General features: G+C 34.4%; 1 protein-coding gene across 1 annotated transcript in view; it reads right to left on the bottom strand.

Annotated features, from left to right (window-relative positions):
- Window positions 1-17,938, bottom strand: part of epas1a (endothelial PAS domain protein 1a) — a 53,090-nt gene extending 35,152 nt beyond the window's left edge. The window contains exons 1-2 of the mRNA XM_056468873.1: window positions 17,663-17,938; window positions 6,525-6,715 (exon numbers count right to left, since the gene is read on the bottom strand). Of these exons, the coding sequence (XP_056324848.1) occupies window positions 6,525-6,715; window positions 17,663-17,688 (217 nt within the window). The 5' untranslated portion in view covers window positions 17,689-17,938. The remainder of the gene's footprint in view (window positions 1-6,524; window positions 6,716-17,662) is intronic.
- Between the last annotated feature and the right edge of the window lie 4,299 nt (window positions 17,939-22,237).

Genomic DNA, 22,237 nt, shown 5'->3' with positions numbered 1-22,237 from the left:
ATATTAGTACCTACAAATTTTATGAGGAACACTTTTGTACTTTTTAGGTACTAATATGAACCCTTGAGGTATTAATACGGACCTTTTAGGTACAAATGTGTACCTTTTGTAAAGGTACCAAACCAGTGACAGCTCGCGTACCTTTATTTCTGAGAGTGTAATGCCCTGTTTTTCTAGGCTTTATTGGTGATAAATTGGCTTTATTGCCTTTTTAGTATATAAGTAAAAGAAAAAGCCAGACAGTAATGTGTGAATTGTGGAGTGGGTTAAATAAAAAAGTCAGTATTTTTTAGTAAGTGTACTTTTTTTGCTTTTATTCTTGCCATAATAAAAATCTATTTGTAGAGCAACCCATGTTCTGTTGTCATTAATATTTTAATAAACTTTAAAAGGTGGAAGTGTCTGAGATATGAACAAAAGCAAGTGATGCATCAAAGTTTGAATTTAAAAAAATACTTATAATCATAAAAAAAAAATATAAAAATAATACAAATAAGTAGTTAAAAATTTTGAACGATATTAATGATATGACGTAGTTCCGGAAACTTCTGTTTTGTGAGGTGCGCATGCAGACAGCGGAGGTCCACGATGTGGCGCCAGGCGAAAGTATAAATCAGGTTTAGCTGGGGAATATTTTCAGGTGCTGCATAATATTATTGTGCCTGCTGCAACCATGGTATGGTAGCAAAGTTCCTTGATTATTACGCCCGAATGAGAGTATAATACTAGCCAAATCAACCCAGAATATAGCAACTTTCATTTTCTGTCTGTCTCAGTACATAATTGGAAAAATTAGGATTATTAAAATTAGGAAATTACATAAATAAGAAAACTACTGATTCTCTTTTTTACATTTTTTATGTGAGATGCTAATGGTCTAATCTGATTCAATGATTTATGCAAAGCTAAGTTAAAAGTGCTCCCCCCACCAAGACCCAGGGATCAGGTGCGAATTTAACCAATAAGTGAATAAGCAGTCTCTTATGGCTCCAGGAAATGTTTGGGCCTACAATAAATACCTATAAGTATAAATTATACCTATAACATCGTTTTCGATCAAACATTATTTTAATACAATTATTACAGCTACACAAATTTATCTTACACCCAAATCACAGAGCAGTCTAGCAGTCAAATCAAGAAAAGATTTAGTTTTAAATAACATTATTTTCGCTTTACCTATTATTTTCAGTTGTGAATTCATTTTAAGAAAACAAATAATTTAAAACGTAGATATTGTATTAAGATAAAACATGGAAAAGGAGACTGACAATTTTTTTTAATGATTACAAGTACAAAGGGTGCATTTTAGGACTGTAGGGCCCTATTGCTGGAATTGCTTAGGGCTCCCAAATCATTAAATCTGCCCCTGCCAGGGATTGACTGAAAGGACAGAGAGTGACTGAATACTGAATTTAACTTTGGGGGAGTTGTAAAATGAGCTTTTTTCCAAAATAAGTGGAGTGTTCCTTTAAAATCTCACCAATCTCACACAAACTCACATCCTGTGGTTTTTTGCTTTATAATTAAAAGTAGCTCAAGATCAAATTATTTAAATTATTTATCAAATTAAACTTTCATACTAACATGGACTAAAAACAAGCTCTTTCTCCAGTCAGCAAATACAGGATGTTTGAAGTACACAATGCGCATGAAAAAGCATCAACAACTTGAGAAAATAATGAAAGCGAAGCACCATGCTGTGCGTTTGTCTGCTTCCCCACAGATAAGATCCTCATTGAGATCAGGCATTTTGGGCTCAAGCGCTGAGGCTTTGACATCGGCACATGCGTCTGCATTGTGCGTTTGGGTGCCAGCAGGTGGTCTGTGTCTGCACTTCCACCTCAAGCCCCTTCATCCCAGTGCTATAAATACTTTGTTGTGAAGCTCTCAGCCAAACCCAAGAACAACTCTCTGCCATTCTCTGTCTGTCTCTATTATAATCATTAAGATCTTCTAGACGTAAACAAGTCAGATACAGTATGCAAAGACACAAATGTACAGTAAAAAAGTTTTTTAAAAATAAAAAAATTAAGGATTTTTTTAGCTTTTTTTAAATTAGTAATTGTGAAGTTTTGTTTTAACTTTTGCAAAAATGTTTCCTCAAAATATCCTTAACCAATAGTTAGCTATACATTTTGAAGAAAGTGGGTACCAAATAGTTTCTTGTTTCTACTGCGTACTCTGTTTTTACCATACAGCCTAATAGAGTCCAGCTACTGTTTGCCTAAAATATCCATTTAAAGGTTTAGTTCATCCAAAAATGAAAAGTCTGTTATTAATTACTCTTCTTCAGGTTGTTCCAACCTCATAAGACCTGCGTTTATATTCAAATATTAAGGTATTTACAAGAGTTCATACTTAGCTGATGATTCATTATAAAGCATGTTTGGCATGTTGTCCTAAGAGAGAGTCCTGAGTTCATAAGATCCTCGAGCCCGGGGCTCCTTCTTGTTTGCATGGTGAGAGAGGAGTTTGAGCTCAGGTAGGTCTCGAGAACTCCCCTGCTTATTTATGGGTAATTACAAATTAGTGATTGCTAAGGAGAGATATACTGCTGATTAAGAGCTCATCTATGGGGCTAATTTGGTTTGGTCAATTCACCTGTCACATGTCTTTGGACTGGGAGGAAACTGGAGAATGCGAGGGAAACTCACGCGAGCACAGGGAGAACATGCAAACTCCACACAGAAACGTCGACTGGCCTGGTAGGGACTTAAACTAGTGACATTTTTGCTGTGAGGCAACAATGCTAACCACTGCGCTGTTGTGCTGCCCTATCGAGAAAAAGGAAGGAGGAGGAGGCAGGGATTTTTTAAGACGACGACAACTGAGGTATGAAACTGGTTATTTATAGTGAGTTAGGAATCATCCGATTGGTGCATCATGTGTTAGCTAATGCAAGACCAGCCGTGGTCAATCATAAGCACGTGATCCTCTCAAAATTAGTTTATAGATAAACTTTACTTAGATTCAATTCAAAAACTCTCTCAATCATCATAGACAGCAACATTCCAGAGACATTCAAAAGTCCAGAAAAATAACAAAAACATTGTAAAATCTTTCCATGTGACTTCAGTGGTTCAACTGTAATCATACAAAGCTCCAAAAACACTTGACCTTGTTTTATTTTGACTTTGTTTGTATGTCTTCCTTTATATGATGGTGCGCATTTACTATGGGTAATATGACACTTGTGTGTTGTACTGCTGACTCTAATGGTATTGTACTGCCAATAGTAAATACGCACCATGACGTCCTGATGATAAAGAAAAGACAAAGTCATATTTACCAGTCATTTTTGCAGCTTTTTTTAGGTACACAAAAGTATTTGTAGAGTATGATTACAGTTGAACCACTGAAGTCAGATGAAATGTTTTGATAGTGCATTTTGCTCCTCTTCTAGACTTTGAACATCTCAGGATCGTTGCTCTCTATGGAGGATGAGAAAGCTCTCGGATTGAATCTAAAATAGCTTAATTTGTGTTCAAAAGATGAATGAAGGTCTCAGGGGATTGGATCATCAGGAGGGCGAGTAATTATAGACACAAATGTCTATTTTGGGTAAACTAACCTTTTAATAAGAGAACATTTTTTTAAACTATTTCTTCTATAGGAGGGTGAAAGTAGATGGGCAGCTAATGAAGGGTGGTGTTATGCTAATTTGTTATGTATCTACAATTATCAGGTACAGAAGTAAAACTGGAACTGCTGCAAATTATTTTGCCAGTTCAGAATCAATATTTCATTTTAGGAGGCAGTAACATAATTTGTCTTGTACTTTGATTTGAACTTTTGTTCCATTACACACAACATGATAACACCTAATGGGGCACTTTAAAATCTAAGACATGTGATTGCTGAATTTGATATGCTGACCAATTTGAGAACAATTGCAACAGATTTTAATCTTTTACTTAAAAAGGAGAGAAATCTTAAAATTTCTTTCTTCTGTTGAACACAAAGGAAGATAACCTGAAGAATGTTGGAAAGCAGCAACCATTGACTTTCATAGTAAATTTTGTTCCTGCTATGGATGTCAGTGGCTGAATAGAATATCCTGTTTTGTGTTCAACAGAAGAAAGAAATTAATAAAAGTTTAGAACCACTAAAGTGTGACTAAATGGTGAGGAAATTAAAATTCTGGGCTGTTTCAGAGAAACATCAAGATGTTTAACGCTGTCATTTCAGATTTTTCCTCAATATTAGAGACAATCCTCTTGGTATTTGAATACCTGTTTAATTTTTATAGCACTTTCTCAAGAAAACTGTGCTTTTTAAAAAAAGACAAACAAAAAGAGAGCAGAAGATTTGAGAATAAGTCTCAATTTGCTCTAGATTTTATCATATTAAATTCTAGGAGAAACAACTGAGTTGAAAAGAGATAAATTGGGAATTTTCATTTAAACAGGAGAAAATCCAGGGAAAAGAAGGTTTAAGGATTCAGATTGTCCCAATGATCAGTCAATCTCTTTTTTAAAGAAAGTTTAAAGCGACAGAGAAGTCACATCTATTAAATTCACAGAAGGTATGTTTATACGGGTTATAGGGATTTTGGCCATTCGTTTACATAGTTTTTGGGACATGAACCTGTATAAAATCTTTTGAAAATGATACCATTATTGTTTCTGTTTAAACTACAGTATAAAAATTGATGAAAATAGTGAAATCTAAACGTGCAAGTCCTTCATAACCAAAATAAGAATGACAGACTACAGGACTGCATGAGTGTGAATAAACAACACACAGCAATTCGTAACTATTTCAATAGTGTCTTATTCGTATGAAGTAATATGACCTCATTCGTAGAATTTTGTACGATTTGCTCATCCCCAATGATGGTTGGGTTTAGGGGTGGGGTGTGGTGGGGTTGTGTTTATTTTCGTATGTCTGAACTTCTGATATGAATTTGTATGAGTTAGCTACTAAACTGACAGAACATAAAATAGTTATGTTTCTTGAGAGATCAGGCTGAAATAAATTGTTTCATTACAAAGTGACATTGCCATCTACTGGTCTGGCATGCATAATAATTTTTTGTGGATCTAATGAATGATTTGACAGCATTGTCGTTCATATATGCAATTTTTTGCAAACTGAAATTCATCTCTATTTTTATTACCATAATCATATAAACGTAAAACATATTTAGATTAGATGAGAATCTTTAACACCTTATTAACAATACGATTCTATGACTGTGCAATTTTGCACCCCACACACTTCACTGAACAACATATCAGTATCTGCTTCTGGTTTTACAATCTTGTGGCCTATCAAAGGTCAACCCCCAACACAGAGCACTCATAAAGACATACATACAGTACGCCGAATATCTCCGACAGACCTGCACGACGCCAACAAACAGGGTGTGGCTAAGATAAGAGTGTGAGAAGAAATCCTAATTCACCATTCAGAGAAAACAATACCCCCAGGAGCCCTTATTACCTCACACCTCGTCATCGGCCTCTTTCCCTGTTTCTCCACATCCATCCATCTTCTCCACCCACTTCCACATCACCCACACACATTTTCATCAGCAGATTCCATCTCTTCCCTTCTTATTGTTCATTCCCCCCTCTCTCTCCTAGAAACATGCACACATACTGTACACATGTGTGTGCGTCAGGAATTGCGTTTGGAAACAATGTGCAGCACTCTTTGTCTGTCTTCCTGCATTTCTTATTATATATTGAGGAGTACAGGACATCTCATGGACTTACCCAGCCCAACTTCGCTGACACACAAACATGTTTATTTAGCCGTCTCCATGAGGACACACTACAGACATCTACCATGTCCATCTACCAAGTATAATAACCTGAACACATTTTTTTAGCATAAAGCTATTTTATTTATAAATCATCTTTATAATTTAAAAAGTCTCTGCAGGAGGATATACATGACTGTTCAAAAGTTAGTAAGAATTTAGTGAAAAATCAGCAAGAATTTGTTACAACATAGGCTCATTCTGAAACCGTAGCCCTATATACGTTTCTGGAGATCACGAATTATGTAGCCAGACGTAAGTATGGCTGCATTTTGTTTTTGAAACAAACGGTCTGGATGCAGACCTGCTGCAGATGCAATCTGTGCTGCATGCAATGCTTTTTAATGGGCTCACCTAACTCCACCCCTAACCCTCACAGTGATGTCACAATCTCAGCTTGCATCATAAAAGCTGCATTCAAATCCTATTGGACAAAAGAGACACTCTAAACATGCAGAATTAGTGGTCCATGGTTGAGAAACACTGTGTGACAGGGTTATATCTGTTATGTTTACAGCAGCATTGTGTTTTCAGAGAACATGTTTATAAATATACTGGGAGTAGCAAGTCACGGCCCTTGACTGCACCAAATTCAAAGCAGCAGCTTTGTAGCAGGTCTATTCCGCCAAGACCAAACAAGGTTGTCAGAAATAAGCTTAAACCGGCTAAACACAAACATGTAATATGATTAAAAACAGCAGCCTAGACTGCTGACAGATTAGATGTATCTGGAGTATGTTTTGCAATGGTGTACCTGAGTTGAAGAGTTTGCGTGTGCGCAGGAAGCTGATAGCCAATCTCATGATAGAGGCTTTGTCCAGGTGTGAGCTGATGCTGTGGGGTAATGGCAGCTGATGTGCTAGCTCATAGAACACCTCTGTCTCTTTACTGCGCCTGCAGCGCGCTGCATCACGAGACTTCTCCTTGCGCCTTTCTGAAGGGTGCCTGCAAAACAGAAGAGGCTGATGAAAACAACATAGCCTACAGCCTGGACTTCAGCTTAGTTTAGATTTTTTTTAATGAATGAATGAATGAAAATATATTTACTCATGCACAATATGTGTATTTTTATATTAGGAATGCATTTTTATGTTGGAAGCAAAGTAATAATAATTTTGTTTTTATTTTATGAAAGTTTCATAGGCTTAAATGTGTATTTTCCATTAACAAAGACAAAGCATAAAATAATAATTAAAATAATTAATTTAGTTTTCATTTTATAGAAGTTTGATAAGCTTAAACATATAATTTCCATTAACAAAAACAAAACGTAAAAATATTAATTAAAATAATAAATTTTGTTTTCATTTTGTGGACGTTTCATAAGCTAAAAAGTGTATTTTCCATTAACAAAAACAAAGCACTAATCACACGGAGGTAACTAAAAATAAATAAATGAACTAATTTTCTCAGTTCTAAACTGACTTTTGTTCAAAGTATTTGACAAAGTGTTTTAGTGCTAACACTAGCTTCTAAATCATCAAAATGTTAGGAGTAGTAAAGAAGACTCCTAAATCACTAAGACCAAACCAAAAACTGTCCTAAAATGACTGTTGCTGGCCATCTTCCTTTAAAGAAAACATTTTACAAACATTTGACCACAATGACCTTTTAAAAAGTTATTGTCTTAATTGCGGGGATATTCTCATACAGTCAAAAATATGTTTTCACATATATTTCTAAATTTGTTTAAAAAAATACAAAAAATGGTCAAAAGAACTTGTATATGTTCTATAAATTGATATTTTACCATTTTGATATATATTTATAACATTTTTAAATAAAAAAAAACATATTTGTTTAATATCTTCTAAGAACATTTGTCATTTTTAAAAAAATGAAAGAAAAGGTACATTAATAATTTGCAACACTGGAAGAAAATCTTTATTTAATGTCTAAAACATTAAAAGCAATATAGAGTGTGATTCTTCAGTCTGCGTTTTTAAATCTTTATTTTGAATATAGCAACATCATATAGTACTCTAAAGTTTCCATGAATTACATTTCTGAGAGACTCCTCCCCTCCTCTATCGGCCAATCGATGTGTGTAATCATGCTGACATCATCCATAGCAACGAGGTCAAACCAGCCCTTATACTCAAATTAAGAGAAAACTGTTGTGAATATGGGCCATATGTGCAAAACCTATCTGTGAGAATATGTGCATCGAGGTTTTAATCTCACTCATGGAGGAAAAAAAATCTGAATCCCTGCAGATACAAGAAATTTAATCTTAAATTTGACAAAAAGACTTAAATATGGGTTCATTCTGGCCGGGTCATGTCAGGTCTCAAGAACAGGCTCATGAAGATGCCTATCAGGGGCTTGTTAGTACATGTTGTTCAGAACAATCTCCAGGGACTGTTACATACATACAGACACAATGTAAAGCAGCTTAGACATCTATATATAACTAGACATCTATATCCAATTAACAGTTTCCTGTAATTCATACAATTCAACATTTCTTGTAATTTTGTAATTTATAGAAGTTTTCTGTTTATCAGGCTTATTCATCTCTGCTCTGTGATACACAGTAATGTATAACAAATAATCTAAAAATGTTTAAGCAGCTCATGGTTTTTATTCCATAATATCTTTTAACTGAAACAACGTAGCATTAAAAACTACAAAAAATTTAAATGAAAGTTACTTTGATCAACTTTTCATTTCAAAAGTTTTAAGAGCTGACAACAAGATCTCATAATGCAATTCAAAAGTATACACTGTAAAATGGCTGTAAAATTTACAGTATTACTGGTAATTTTGTTTGCACAGCGCACTGTGAATTAACAATTATAATTGTGCTGTAGTACAACTGTAATGATTCATTTAGAGTATGCTTGTAAATTGTACAGTATTACTGATAATTTTTACAGTATTACTGGCTAATTTTACAGTATTACTGGAAACCAAAATTACCAGTTAATAAAACTGTAAAAATTGCCAGCAATACTTAAACATTTACCAGTAATACTGTAAAATTAGCAAGTAATACTGTAAAATTGCCAGCAATACTGTAAAATTTACCAGTAATACTGTAAAAATAGCTAGTAATACTGTAAAATTGCCAGTAATCCTGTAAAATATACAAGCTTACCCTAAATTAATAATTACAGTTGTGCTGTAAAACTACAGTTTTTTACAGTATTACTGGAACCCAAAATTGCCAGTAATTGCCAACAATACTGTAAAATTTGTCAGTAATACTGTAAAATTAGCCAGTATTACTGTGAAATTTGCAAGGCAATTTTCCAGTATTACTGGCTAATTTTACAGTATTACTGGTAACCAAAAGGGCCAGTAATACTGGAAAAATTATTAGTAATACTGTAAAATTTGCCAGCAATACTGTAAAATGTACAAGGCAATTTTAATCTAATCAATAATTACAGTTACAGTTACATATTTTTACAGTATTACTGGAAACCAAAATTGCCAGTAATTGCCAGCAATGCTGTAAAATTTGCAAGGCAATTTTACAGTATTACTGGCTAATTTTAAAGTACTACTGGAAACCAAAATGGCCAGTAATACTGTACAAATTGCCAGTAATACTGTAAAATTTGCCAGCAATACTGTAAAATTTGCCAGCAATACTGTAAAATGTACAAGGCAATTTTACAGTATTACTGGCTAATTTTACAGTATTACTGAAAACCAAAATTGCCAGTAAAAAAAACTGTAAAATTTGCCAGCAATACTGTAAAATTTACCAGTAATCTGTAAAATTTGCTGGTAATACTGTAAAATTGCCAGTAATACTGTAAAATATACACGCGTACCCTAAATCAATAATTACAGTTGTGCTGTAAAACTACAGGTTTTTTTACAGTATTACTGGAACCCAAAATTTCCAGTAACTGCCAGCAATACTGTAAAATATGTCAGTAATACTGTAAAATTAGCCAACAATACTGTACAATTTGCAAGGCATTTTACAGCATTACTGGCAATTTTGGTTTCCAATAATACTGTAAAATTAGCCAGTAATACTGTAAAAATTACCAGTAATACTGTAAAATTTACAAGCGTACCCTAAATTAATAATTACAGTTGTGCTGTAAAACTACAGTTTTTTTTACAGTATTACTGGAACCCAAAATTGCCAGTATTACTGTAAAATTTGCAAGGCAATTTTACAGTAGTACTGGCTAATTTTACAGTATTACTGGTAACCAAAAGGGCCAGTAGTACTGTAAAAATTACCAGTAATACTGTAAAATTTACCAGCAATACTGAAAAATTTAAAGTAATACTGTAAAATGTACAAGGCAATTTTACAGTATTATTGGCTAATTTTACAGTATTTCTGGAAACCAAAATTGCCAGTCAAAAAAAAACGTAAAAAATTTACCAGAAATACTGTAAAATTAGCTAGTAATAATGTAAAATTGCCAGCAATACTGTAAAATATACAAGGCAATTTTTACAGCATTACTGGCAATTTTGGTTTCCAGTAATACTGTAAAAATACTGTAAATTTTACAAGCGTACCCTTAATTAATAATTACAGTTTTGCTGTAAAACTACATATTTTTACAGTATTACTGTAACCCAAAATTGCCAGTAATTGCCAGCAATACTGTAAAATTTGCCAGTAATACTGTAAAATTTGCAAGGCAATTTTACAGTATTACTGGCTAATTTTACAGTACTACTGGAACCCAAAATGGCCAGTAATACTGTACAAATTGCCAGTAATACTGTAAAATTTGCCAGCAATACTGCAAAATTGCCAGAAATACTGTAAAATGTACAAGTCAAGTTTACAGTATTACTGGATACTTTTACAGTATTACTGAAAACCAAAATGGCCAGTTATACTGTAAAAATTTTCAGTAATACTGTAAAATTTGCCAGTAATACTGTAAAATTAGCCAGTAATACTGCAAAATTGCCAGTAATACTGTAAAATGCACAAGGCAATTGTACAGTATTACTGGCTAATTTTACAGTATTACAGGAAACCAAAATTGCCAGAAATATTGTACATTTTACAGCATTTTTTACAGTGCAGAAAAAACTCAAATCAACCGTGAATCCCATGAACTGTAAACTAACCAATACTTTTCTGTTAAAAGTGCTGACTTTTATTGAAAACTGTATAGCTTAAAGCAACAATTCACCCAAAAAATGTAAAATTAATGTTCAACAGGTAACGCTAGAATTACGGTCCATTAGTTAATGTATTTACTAACATTAACTAAGTATGAATAATCTTGTAAAGCGTTTATTAGTCCTAGTTTATAATTTCTTAATGCATTATTAAAATCCACAGTTGTGCTTGTTAACATCAGTTAATGTAGACCAGGTTAACATGAACTAACATAATTTAACTTGAATAGCCTTTACTGATATTAACAAAGATGAATTAAAACTGTACTAAATATATTACTAAAGGTTATTTCATGTTAGTAAATACATGAACTAATGGACCATTATTTTAAAGTGTTACTATTCAAGAAAGCACTCAAAAACTGTGACTATTTATCTTTCCTGAGAGCGATTATCTTGGCAGGTGACATGTTTTTGTGGTTTGTGGCTTGCCAGTGTGTGAAAGCGTGAACTCTGTATGCCCTCTGAATGCGGTGTGCCACCCTCACAGCAAAAACCAATCCACACTGCACCGTTTGTTGATGAAACACCACAAGCACTCTTTTAATGCGTCACATGTGATAACACAGTAACACAGATACCAGCACACGTGGCCTGCGTGCAGCGCAAAACTTTCAGTGTCTGTGGGAGACCAATGCTGAGACCAAGAACTAGCAGTTTAATTCCAGTAGCAGTATCCCAGTGTGGGTCCCCTATTCCCCGGCTCAGGTCAGCCCGGCTCTGGGAGTGTTTGTAAAATGCACACAGTGTGGTGCGGGGGTGCAGGAATGCCATAATCAGCCTTCTATTATACAGCTGCATATTTGGCAACCGCAAAATATCCCCAACTCTTTAAAAAAAAAAAAAATTGTCATTGTAATAGCAACTAAGGATTATTCTCACAGGAAATGACTGATGTTTTTACTCTGAGGTCAAACCCATGGGACTGTCTGCTTTTTCTGTTGGATAAAAACAAAATGGCAATTTCATTTCAGCCCTACTTTCCATTCCTCTCATTCTCTCAGAAGTAAACCACGTTAGTTTTGAAAATGAAGTCTTTAAATGCTTAAATATTAGTTAAATAAATATGCAAATATCATGCAGGCTTTTTCACAGTTTACGTTTATAATAGCTGATTGTCTTCCCTTATCACAGCTGATTCTGCATGATGTCCTTCATCACTTATATAACCTATTTACAGCTATAGAGAAGTTTAAAAGCTAATAAAGCAATAAAGCTTATTAAATGATTTTACATAACTTGATGTAACTAGATAATCTGCCCTTTAACAAATGCTCTGATTTGATATCATGTTGGATACTATCCATATCATAAAAAAGCTAATAGTCATTTACATGTCAAAGGGATTGCTTCAATAGCAGGGCATAATAATTTAGCTATAACATAAAAGATAAGGCTGTTTATGCGAATGTGTTGCGCCTGACTTTACATTTTGCTTCACTTAAACACTACACATTTGGAAAGGCTGACATGTATGGAAAAACCATGAACTCACTAGACACTATTATAAACTATAGCTGAATCTACTATTTTTTGTGTCTGAAAACCAGGTGGTTTGAATAAAGCTGAGCAAGGAATTGTATGTTTACACAACAAGATTTCACTATAGGATTATATGCATGTAAAAATGTGCACTTTTGCATTTTTAAATGTTTTGTGTACAGTCAACAGCATAGAAAAAAGAATATCCTTTCGCATGAAAATTACTAAAATGCTGCATTATGCATGCCAGGCCAGTAGATGGCAATGTTGCAACTACTTGACTGTGCACATATAGTCCTGTAGTAGGTCAGTGTTGACAGTAGCTATGTTTCCATCGAAAAAATGCAAATTAACTTTATGCGCAAAACTGGATTAGCGCATAAAAGACGTGCAAATAAAGCAGCTTTTCCATCCAACGAGTCAAAGTGAGCAAAATCGTCACTTCCTGATTATCTGGCACCAAATATAAACAGTAAAAACGGAATTTGCTGCGGTAGAAGAAGCTGCGTGAATCTTTTCCTTATTTAATGAATGACTCGCGCCTCAGAAGGCAATACTGACACGCAATGAACGAGTGGTGGCGTTGAAAGGCATGAGACGTGGAGCACAGGGGCTCTTAACTCTGAAGTTAATTAATAATTTAATATCACTAATACTGAAACGGTTAAGGTGTTTAAGAATGACCAAAACAACAGTTCAGATGTTTTACAATATTGTCAGCCTGCTGATTTGTCCATTTACACACAATTTATCATCACATGATCTCTTATTTCAAAATCCCATGACTTTTTTAATGCGCATTCTGGAATTTGTTCGGTAAAAGTGTTTCCATCATAGTTTATGCGCAGCTTCACATTTCGAATAAAACGTTTATCCTACTCAGTTATGTGTTATTTATGTGCATTTTCAAAATGTATGCGCATCTTGGCGTTTGCATCAACTGTTTTTTATGTGCATATGCAAAATGGACATAAAAATAGGTGGATGGAAACATAGCTACTGTTAGCATTATCTATTCATGTTGTACATGTCATATATAATATGTATTAAAAAATAAAAGTCAACCTTTATAGTGGATTCATTTTTATAGTGATATTTTCAACTAATTTGTTGTGTAAAGGATTCAACTACTGATAAAAGCAGAAGCTATAATCTATGCTGTAAAATATATACAGTGCTCAGCATAATTGAAAATGAATATTTTTCTCCATTTCTCAGTGAATATGGGTAATATATATTGGTATATTGGTGTACAAAACAGATTTATTAAACAGATATATTTATTAAAATAATATTTTAATCACAGAACATCTTTAGAAATGGAACAATAATTCATATAAATTCTTGCAAAATATTGCAAAAAAGTAAAAACTACAACATTTCTACTAAATTGTATATATTTTCGTTTCTCTTGATTTTTGCTATTTTTGAAACTTTTCCGTAACATATAGATTAGGGTTACTAATTTTTGGACTGTTACCATAAGTTATTTAGTTAGATAAGCTCCAGGTTTGGCTTCAGTACCTACTAATCTAATGTATATGCACAAATATAATATTGTAAAGCATCCTATAGAAAATCTTGATTTAAACGTGAGATATGTGGGGGTGTACTTATGCTGAGCACTGTATATTTTAATCAGTTTCCTAGAATGTGTGAGTGTTTTTCATTTTTGTATACCTTTAAATTGTATATTATTATTTATTAATATTAAAAAGTAATTTTTATTGACATTTTTGTAGTTTTAAACCATACAGAAACAAAATATGTGACCCTGGACCACAAAAACATTGTACAAGTACATTTATAGCACACAATAACTAAAACATTTTATGAGTCAAAAATAGAGATTTTTCCTTTATGGCAAAAGAATATTTCAATATTAAGTAAAGATCAAGCCCCATTAAAGTATGATGTCTTTTTTTGTTGTTTGTTCAAATATATTTGCATAAAAACTCAATTTTTGATTTCTGCAAAACTGTTGCCAAAAATTTATTTGGGTTGAATTTAAACAAACAAATATAAATTAAATTTGGAAATATTTATTGGTGATTTTAAACCCTTGGATTCCAATTGTCTCAGCCAAACCATACATTGGTGAAAAGCTTATTTACGCAACTTTCAGAGAATGTATAATTCTCAATTTCACAACATTGACACTTATGACTGGTTTTGTGGTCCATGGTAACATATACAGAAATAAATCTGTAAAAAATTACTGGATACTGGTAGCTCTGAAATTGACATTTTTAAGAAAAAACTCATTTCAAACTAATAAAAATGTCTACGAAATCTAAAATTTCAAACCAGCAAAAATGTCTAGAAATCACTGTTAAACATTTAAAGAGCAAAGGTTGTTGGATCAGAGATCAAGGTCCCATAATACAATTCAAAAGCATAAATAAATCCAAAAAACTCGTTTTTCGAAAAATATTGGTCAGTGGCAAATGTTACTTGTTGCCACCTACTGGCATATTGATGTAAAGTACCTCATGAACCAAATAGAAAGCACTTATTTCACAGCCAACTGCAGTCACTAACATGACACAATGCATGTGCTCCTAGCATTTTTTTCAGTAATACAACCTAGACCTACACTACACACACATACTCCTTAGAAATAAACAGAGCATTACACTTTTCCCATTTCAGAGAAGTTAATTTTAACAAACACACTGGATTCAGTGCCTCAAATGAAGGGCATTTGCATCTTCTGCCCTTTACTAGGCTATAGAGTTCAGTTCCCACACAGTCCAGCTGCTGACCTCAACCCCAAACGCTCTGCACATTAACAGGCTAAACCACTTCTGAATCTGAGATGCACAACAGGTCAAGGTATAGCCCGAAGACAGATGCCTGCTGGCCATTTTTACTTCTTTACCCAGTCTTTTCATCTTCCATGGGCAAAATAACAAGACCGACTGCTATTTAGCCTCTCCCACATGTTCTCAACGAGAACTCTTCTTTACAGTAAAAGCGTCAGTCAGGCACTCAACACGAGGCCGGTCTGTATTTAAGCACAAGATCTCAAGGCAGATTTGCCTGAAACAGAGTTGTCACGATTCCTAAAGCGCACCTTTAGCAAAACACAATAGCGCGACTGCTGCACCTATCACCTACTGCCTCAGGCGTCATCACGCACAACTGAAGCAAAAGCTGTCAAAAGGGAGCAGATCATGTGATTAGCAGGCCGATGTGAACCCATTCCTCCCTCTATCTCTCTCTGAATCTCCCCCTTCAACCAGATTAGGCCAGAGTTCACAGAAAGCCAAAAGCCAGACTGTACACAGCACCCATTCACTACAGATAATCCTATTTTCCCTAACCTTGGAGAAACGGCTGACCTTTAGTTTCCTAATTATTAATCCAGTGAGCTGTTCAGTGTTGAAATAAATAAATGATCTTAGGGTGTCAGTGTATTGTTGCATTGCACATATATTGCATAATGGAACAAGCATTGATAGATGTCATTAACAATGATTGCATTACTCCACTGGGATTCATTTACAAAAGACAATCACACTGCTAATGAAACACCTGTAGAGCAAGTTAAACAAACCAGATAACAGATAAGAATCGTATAAGGTGATGGAAGTAACCAGAGCAGGGACACATCATGGAGCATTTTAAAAAAATAGAGGTGAACCCTGATCTGATAACCTCAGTTTCAATTGGAACATTACGTTCCCGTTAACAAGAAGCACACAGGGGAAGATTTAACCCCCTTTTTAGCATGCTTTAGGCACCAGAAAGCCAGCTGGCTATTTTAGACCACCTAAATGACCAGTATCTGCACTGAAAAAAAATGATTCAATGATGATTCCTTGGATTTTCTCATTTTTTAAGTTAAGTGGTTGTAAACAATTTATTCGGGCCGAATTTAAACAAACAAATTAAGTTTAACATTACCAAATTTAATTTGTTTGTTTAAATTCAACACATAAATTGTTTGCAACAATTTTGCAGACATCATTTTTTTCAGTGTAGCTGATTAAACTATCATCTATACAGAGCACCAGTCACAATTTACACCAAACAGCAAATGAGGATTTATGATTGTGCATTATCTTTAAATGGGTTTGTGACCTGGGGGATAAAGACATTTTAGTGGCTGGCGGAGGGACTGCACTTGAAAGGGTTCAGTTTTGCAGAAAAGAAATATTACTTATTATAACAATAAGTACCATTGGAGCATGCCATGCAAACATATATGTTGTGTACAGGTTTGAGATGCACTGATTTACATGAAAGAGACTAAATGCAATAACTAAAATAAATGCAATCTTTTTTATTTGTATATGCTGAGTCTTACTGTGTTTGGAACATAGGGATAAGTGTACTTAGATATTGATGCAATATTAATTTGATGATTAATTACTTCAGTGAATTAAGTGTCATAACAAACTACTACCAATAATAATAAAAAATAACATTTTCATAATTTTTGGACTACTCCTTATTTATCTATTTGAAAAATTGAGTGCACTGTAAAGTGTTTCAAAACATTGCGACAGAAAATGACAACTCATTTACTTAAAGTACAGAGAATCTGCAGATTTGAAAAAAAATTTAGTTAATAGCCTTAATGCTGTACTCTTATTTTAAATACTAAGAAAACTGAAATCTATAATGTTCGCTAATGAACAATTAGAAATACAAATGTACTCTTACAAGAGTATAAAATAACATAAATGATGATGCTGAATGAATAAAAAAACTAATTCTTTAGTTATTAAATATTTTAAACCATGTATAAAATTCAGCTGGTGTATTTTCAGATGCATTCTTTTTGTGTTGTTGATGATTTTCTTTTGACAATTTGTTGATTTTTGTTTTGCACTATATCATGAATGTACATTGAATAGGCATATCCATGACTAGTACAAAAATGTAATAAATTATACTTAGTCTATATGCATAATGAGATACGGTATACTTTCTTAGTAGCATACAACTCTGGTGATGACATTTTTATAACTTTCAAGACCTTTACATGAGCCCTACTAGAAGGAGCCATGAATAGGATCCGAGTGCAATCCGATATCAAAGTATTTAGAAACTAAACTTGCTTGGGAAATTATAAAGGAAAAAAGGTTGGTTATAAAAAAAAGTTAAACGTGTAGAAGTGTATGTGCCTCGGGTTCAAAACAGCAGTTCATTCCGCTCTAATGTCCGTGTCATTGCGCAATACTCCAAATCTCACCTGTGAATCTCAAATTAGGGCAAACAACTCAAGGCAGTAAATACATAAGTTATATTTCACGCAGTAATGAAGAGTTTCCTGCGTCTTACCTTTTTTTCTCTCTCTCGGCTGTCATGATGATGGCTATGCTGAAGAACCTTGTCCTGCGTATAAATTACTTCACTGAACTTTCCCAAAAGAAAACAAAATCGTTTAAACTCGTATTGTATCACAGATTCCTTTATTTTTTGTTATTTCTTCACAGTAATGTCCATTCTCATGGCATTTCCAGCAGTGACCGGAGCAGTTAGTGCAGTCTCAGAACACTGCCGAGGATCGCACTGGCTCTCCAGAATGACATGGACTGACCGGACGCGCCTGACGAGCTCGTGAGCGCCGCTCTTGCGCTGCGCGTGTCTTCAGAACTGTGCACTGCGCGCACTGATTGGTGCTTCTCGCGGCTGCCTCCCGCCGGCGCGCGATCCCGAGACTCTGGCTTTTCTGTTACAAATTCGCGTTCACGAGGTCTGTGCGCGTTTGGATCTTGAAAATGTTCAGTTTCAGTCTTTCAAAAAACAAAAAAGCACGTAGAGTGCTTTGAAGGAACAAAAGGAGAAAAAGTAGCTAATCTGTAGACCTGGATAACCAACGAAAGAGGATATTGAAGAATAAAAGTACGTTGTCCTTTTCAGGAGTAGGACATAATTGGAACAGATTTAATTTTGACTGATTTCTGTAGTCAGGAAATGATTGAAAATAGTGCCAGGAAAATTGGGGTTTCATAGTAATGTCATAGAAGAAATCTTTTGATCCCCAAAACCTTTTAGTCCAAGAAACTTGAAATATATATATATATATATATATATATATATATATATATATATATATATATATATATATATATATATATATATATATATATATATATATATATATATATATTTCATAGCGTGAAGAACATTTTATAACAATATTTTCTCCCCATGGGAATCACCCCAGTAAGTGAAATGTCATTAGCGATGTTTTTTGTTTGTTTGTTTTTGTTTTTAAAGTATTAGTAATGGAGAGGAAGAAGACTCAATTTTATCCCCGTTTCCTGCCATCTTGCAGTTAACCTGCTTTTTTTTACATGTTGAGTATTTGTAATTTAAAGCCAATTTTTAAAGCTAATTTGCTATGAAATTATTTGCCATGACTTGGCAATGTGATTCACATTTTAATAAGCATTAGTACGTGTATAAAAGGAATTGCAAATAATTTATTCATTAAATAATCTGGTTTAGTTGCAAAGTTGTTTTTTTACTAGTGCACATGTAACAAACTATTTACTGCTTCTCTACACATACAGTATAAAAAGGTTTTGTTTTACTATAGGTAAACAACAAATACATGATAAGTTCCCATATGTATGTATGTGTATCCTTACCATTTACACTGCTTGAATATCCTTAAATGAGTAAAATAGTCATTTTTTTATTGTAGGTATACAGTACATTGAAACACACAATCTGTTCATTTTTTTTTTTGTAGATATACTATTAAACACAAAAAAAAGTCTCTTTTTTACAGTATACCATTAAAACACAGAATCTGTCCTTTTTTACTGTAGGCATACTAATAAAACACAGATAATTTCCTTTTTTTATTGTTGGTATACCCTTAAAAACACAGATAATAATAAATTTTTTAATTAATATAAAATGTTTAGTTTTCTTTAGAGTAGTTAACCATTAAAAAGGGATATTTTTTAATGTCGGAACACTGTAAAAACAGAAAACTTCTGCTATTTGAATTTATGGTAAAAAAAAGTCAGTGTATTGAGCAGCCAGTACATTCTCCCGATATTTTACGGAATTGTTTTTGAGTGTACAGTAAGAACCCTTTGTGGAATGAAAATGTTCCATGAATGTTAAATTTTCTTAAATGAACAATCACACTTGAAAAAATTAAAGGTTCCAAAAAGGATTTTCTCTTGCCACAAAACCCCTATTATATGTTCCTCAAAGCACCTTTCAAATAATGTATTATAAAACTATTATTAATCAGAAGAATCTATTTTTAATCACATTAAAGGACCTCTTGTTTAATTTAAGGGTTCTATGGATGTTTAAAAATGAATGCCAATAAGGAGCTTTTATTTTTAAGAATGTACAGAACTTTATTTTTAAGAGTGCATCTTGGACTCATCCCCATTTAATAAACAGATTAGAGGCCTTTAGGTAAACAAGCATTTAAACATGTCCCCAATCTGTTATGAAACCATGTAGTTGATAGGAAACCACGCTTGTGTTTGTCAGAATGATTAGAGAAAGCCTCGTTTTTAGGAGGTTTGCAGCTACTCAAATGCCAAAAATTTCCATTCAGGCTTTTACTTTCAATGACTGTTGGGCAGCTTACGTCACACTTATTTGCAGTGATGCACACACATGCAAGTTAGTTTCACCATATTAGTAAGAGTCTCTCACAGTCATTTTTTTGTAAGATTTGTTGAACTTAACCCTTATGTACTGTTGGGCATATTTTCATCCACTCTGGGGTAATTTTGAGTCTTAATTTGGCCATAGCTTTTTCTGTTTCAACTAGTGGAATGATTTGAGGGGACAAATCTTATTTTTTTACACATATTTTAAGAAAATTCTTTGAAATTTAGAAAAAAACTCAACAATACACTGGACAAATTTACTAGCCTTTTGTTATGTTTGGGATGAAAACATACACTGAATTTAACTGCTGTAAAAATGCACCAGATTAATTTTAATTCTTCAATCTTTTTGCATAAATCTATTAATCAACCTCAGTCCTGATTAAAACTACTAAATTGCTTAATAAATTACTGGATTTTAACTCTTTAATTGACAAGTTCACAAATGATGTCACTGATTTGTTGAAAAAAACCCCACAAAATTATGTATTTTCAATGTAAAAAGTCATTGTGGACTGGATTAATTTTTTACCTTTTATCAAAGTCTTGGACATGTGAAACAACATTGCTTTTGATGTTTTGTTGTTTATTAATTTTCATTTGTTTTCTCCTTACTTTACTGTTAGTGGCTGTTTTTGTCCCAATGACTTCCATTATAACTTTTATTGATTACAAAATCATGACACCATCATGCATTTTTGATTGTTGGCAGTTTTCCCTGTTGGGAAGAGGTTAAATTAGTAATTTTTATTGTTGATCATCAGTCGGCACCATTAACCCTTTAGATAGGCCTATGCAAATAAATAAATAAATAAATAAAATAAAAAACGCTGTTTCTGGATTTTATATGGAGTATAAAAGCAAATTAAAGTGTGTGCATGTGTCTGTGAGTGTGTGAGAAGGACCTTTACGCACTTACATTGATGTGTCTGAGAAAATCAAAATATGTATCTTAGCTCTCAGAGCTACATGGAGTAAACAAAAACAAAGACTGTGCATTTATGCACCATCAAATGTGGATATAATGGAACTCAATGGAGCCAAAACACTCACCGACAGTAAATTACGGAGAAAAAATGGAAATCTAACAACGCATTAAACCAATGTTGTTACAAAACCGTTCACATGTCCATGACTGATAAAAGGTAAAAAATCTAGTCCACAATTATTTTTCATATTGAATTTGGCAATTAAAGAGTTAAAAATCCTGTAATTTTCTAAACAATTTAATCATTTTGATCAGGACTGAGGTTATTAACAGATTTATAAAAAAAAATGAAAAAAATATTAATCTGATGCAGTTTTACAGCAGTTTAATTCAATGTTTTCATCTTGAACATAACAAGAGGATATTAAATTTGAACCGTTCCACCACCCCAGTTGCCCAGTCCAGAGGTACTGTCCCCGACCTCCATGCGACATTGTAGAGACGTGACAGCCAAGACAGTCCCACAATATCCAGTGACCTAAGATACTCAGCTTGGGTGATGGGTCCTGCATCCCCAGGACCTCCACTGTATCCCCAGTCTCTGCTTCCTCAATGAAAGACATGTCAGTGGGGTTAAGGAGATCCTCAAAGTATTTCTTCCACCGACCGACAACATCCTCAGTCGAGGTCAACAGCTCCCCACTTCCACGGTAAACAGTGTTGATGTGGAGCTGCTTTCCTTTCCTGAGGCGCCGGACGGTTTGCCAGAATCTCTTTGGGGGCGACTAATAGTCTTCCTCCATGGTCTCCCGGAACTCTTCCCAGGCCCGAGTTTTTGCTTCCACAACCGCCCGTGATGCAGCACGCTTGGCCTGCCAGTACCCGTCAGCTGCCTCAGGAGACTTGCAAGCCAACCAAGCCCTGTAGGACTTCTTCTTCAGCTTGACGGCATTCCTTACTTCCGGTGTCCACCACCGGGTTCGTGGATTGCCGCCTCGACAGGCACCACAGACCTTACGGCCACAGCTCCTCACGGCCGCGTCAACAATGGAGTCGGAGAACATGGACCACTCCAACCTCCCTCGAGATCTGGTCAAAGCTCTTCCGGAGGTGAGAGTTGAAAATCCCTCTGACTTGAGGTTCAGCTAGACGTTCCCAGAGGACGTTCCCTATCAGGTCTGTCCAGCTTCCCCCCCTGCCAGTGGATCCAACTCACCACCAGGTGGTGATCAGTTGACAGCTCTGCCCCTCTCTTTACCAGAGATTCCAAGACATGCGGTCGGAGATCAGATGTTACCACCAAGTCGATCATTGACCTCCGCCCTAGGGTGTCCT

Source organism: Danio aesculapii, chromosome 12 (genome assembly GCF_903798145.1).
Source record: "Danio aesculapii chromosome 12, fDanAes4.1, whole genome shotgun sequence".
NCBI classification, from domain to species: Eukaryota; Metazoa; Chordata; class Actinopteri; order Cypriniformes; family Danionidae; genus Danio; species Danio aesculapii.
Note: the sequence above shows the minus strand (reverse complement) of the source record. Positions and strands in the feature narration are given on the sequence as shown.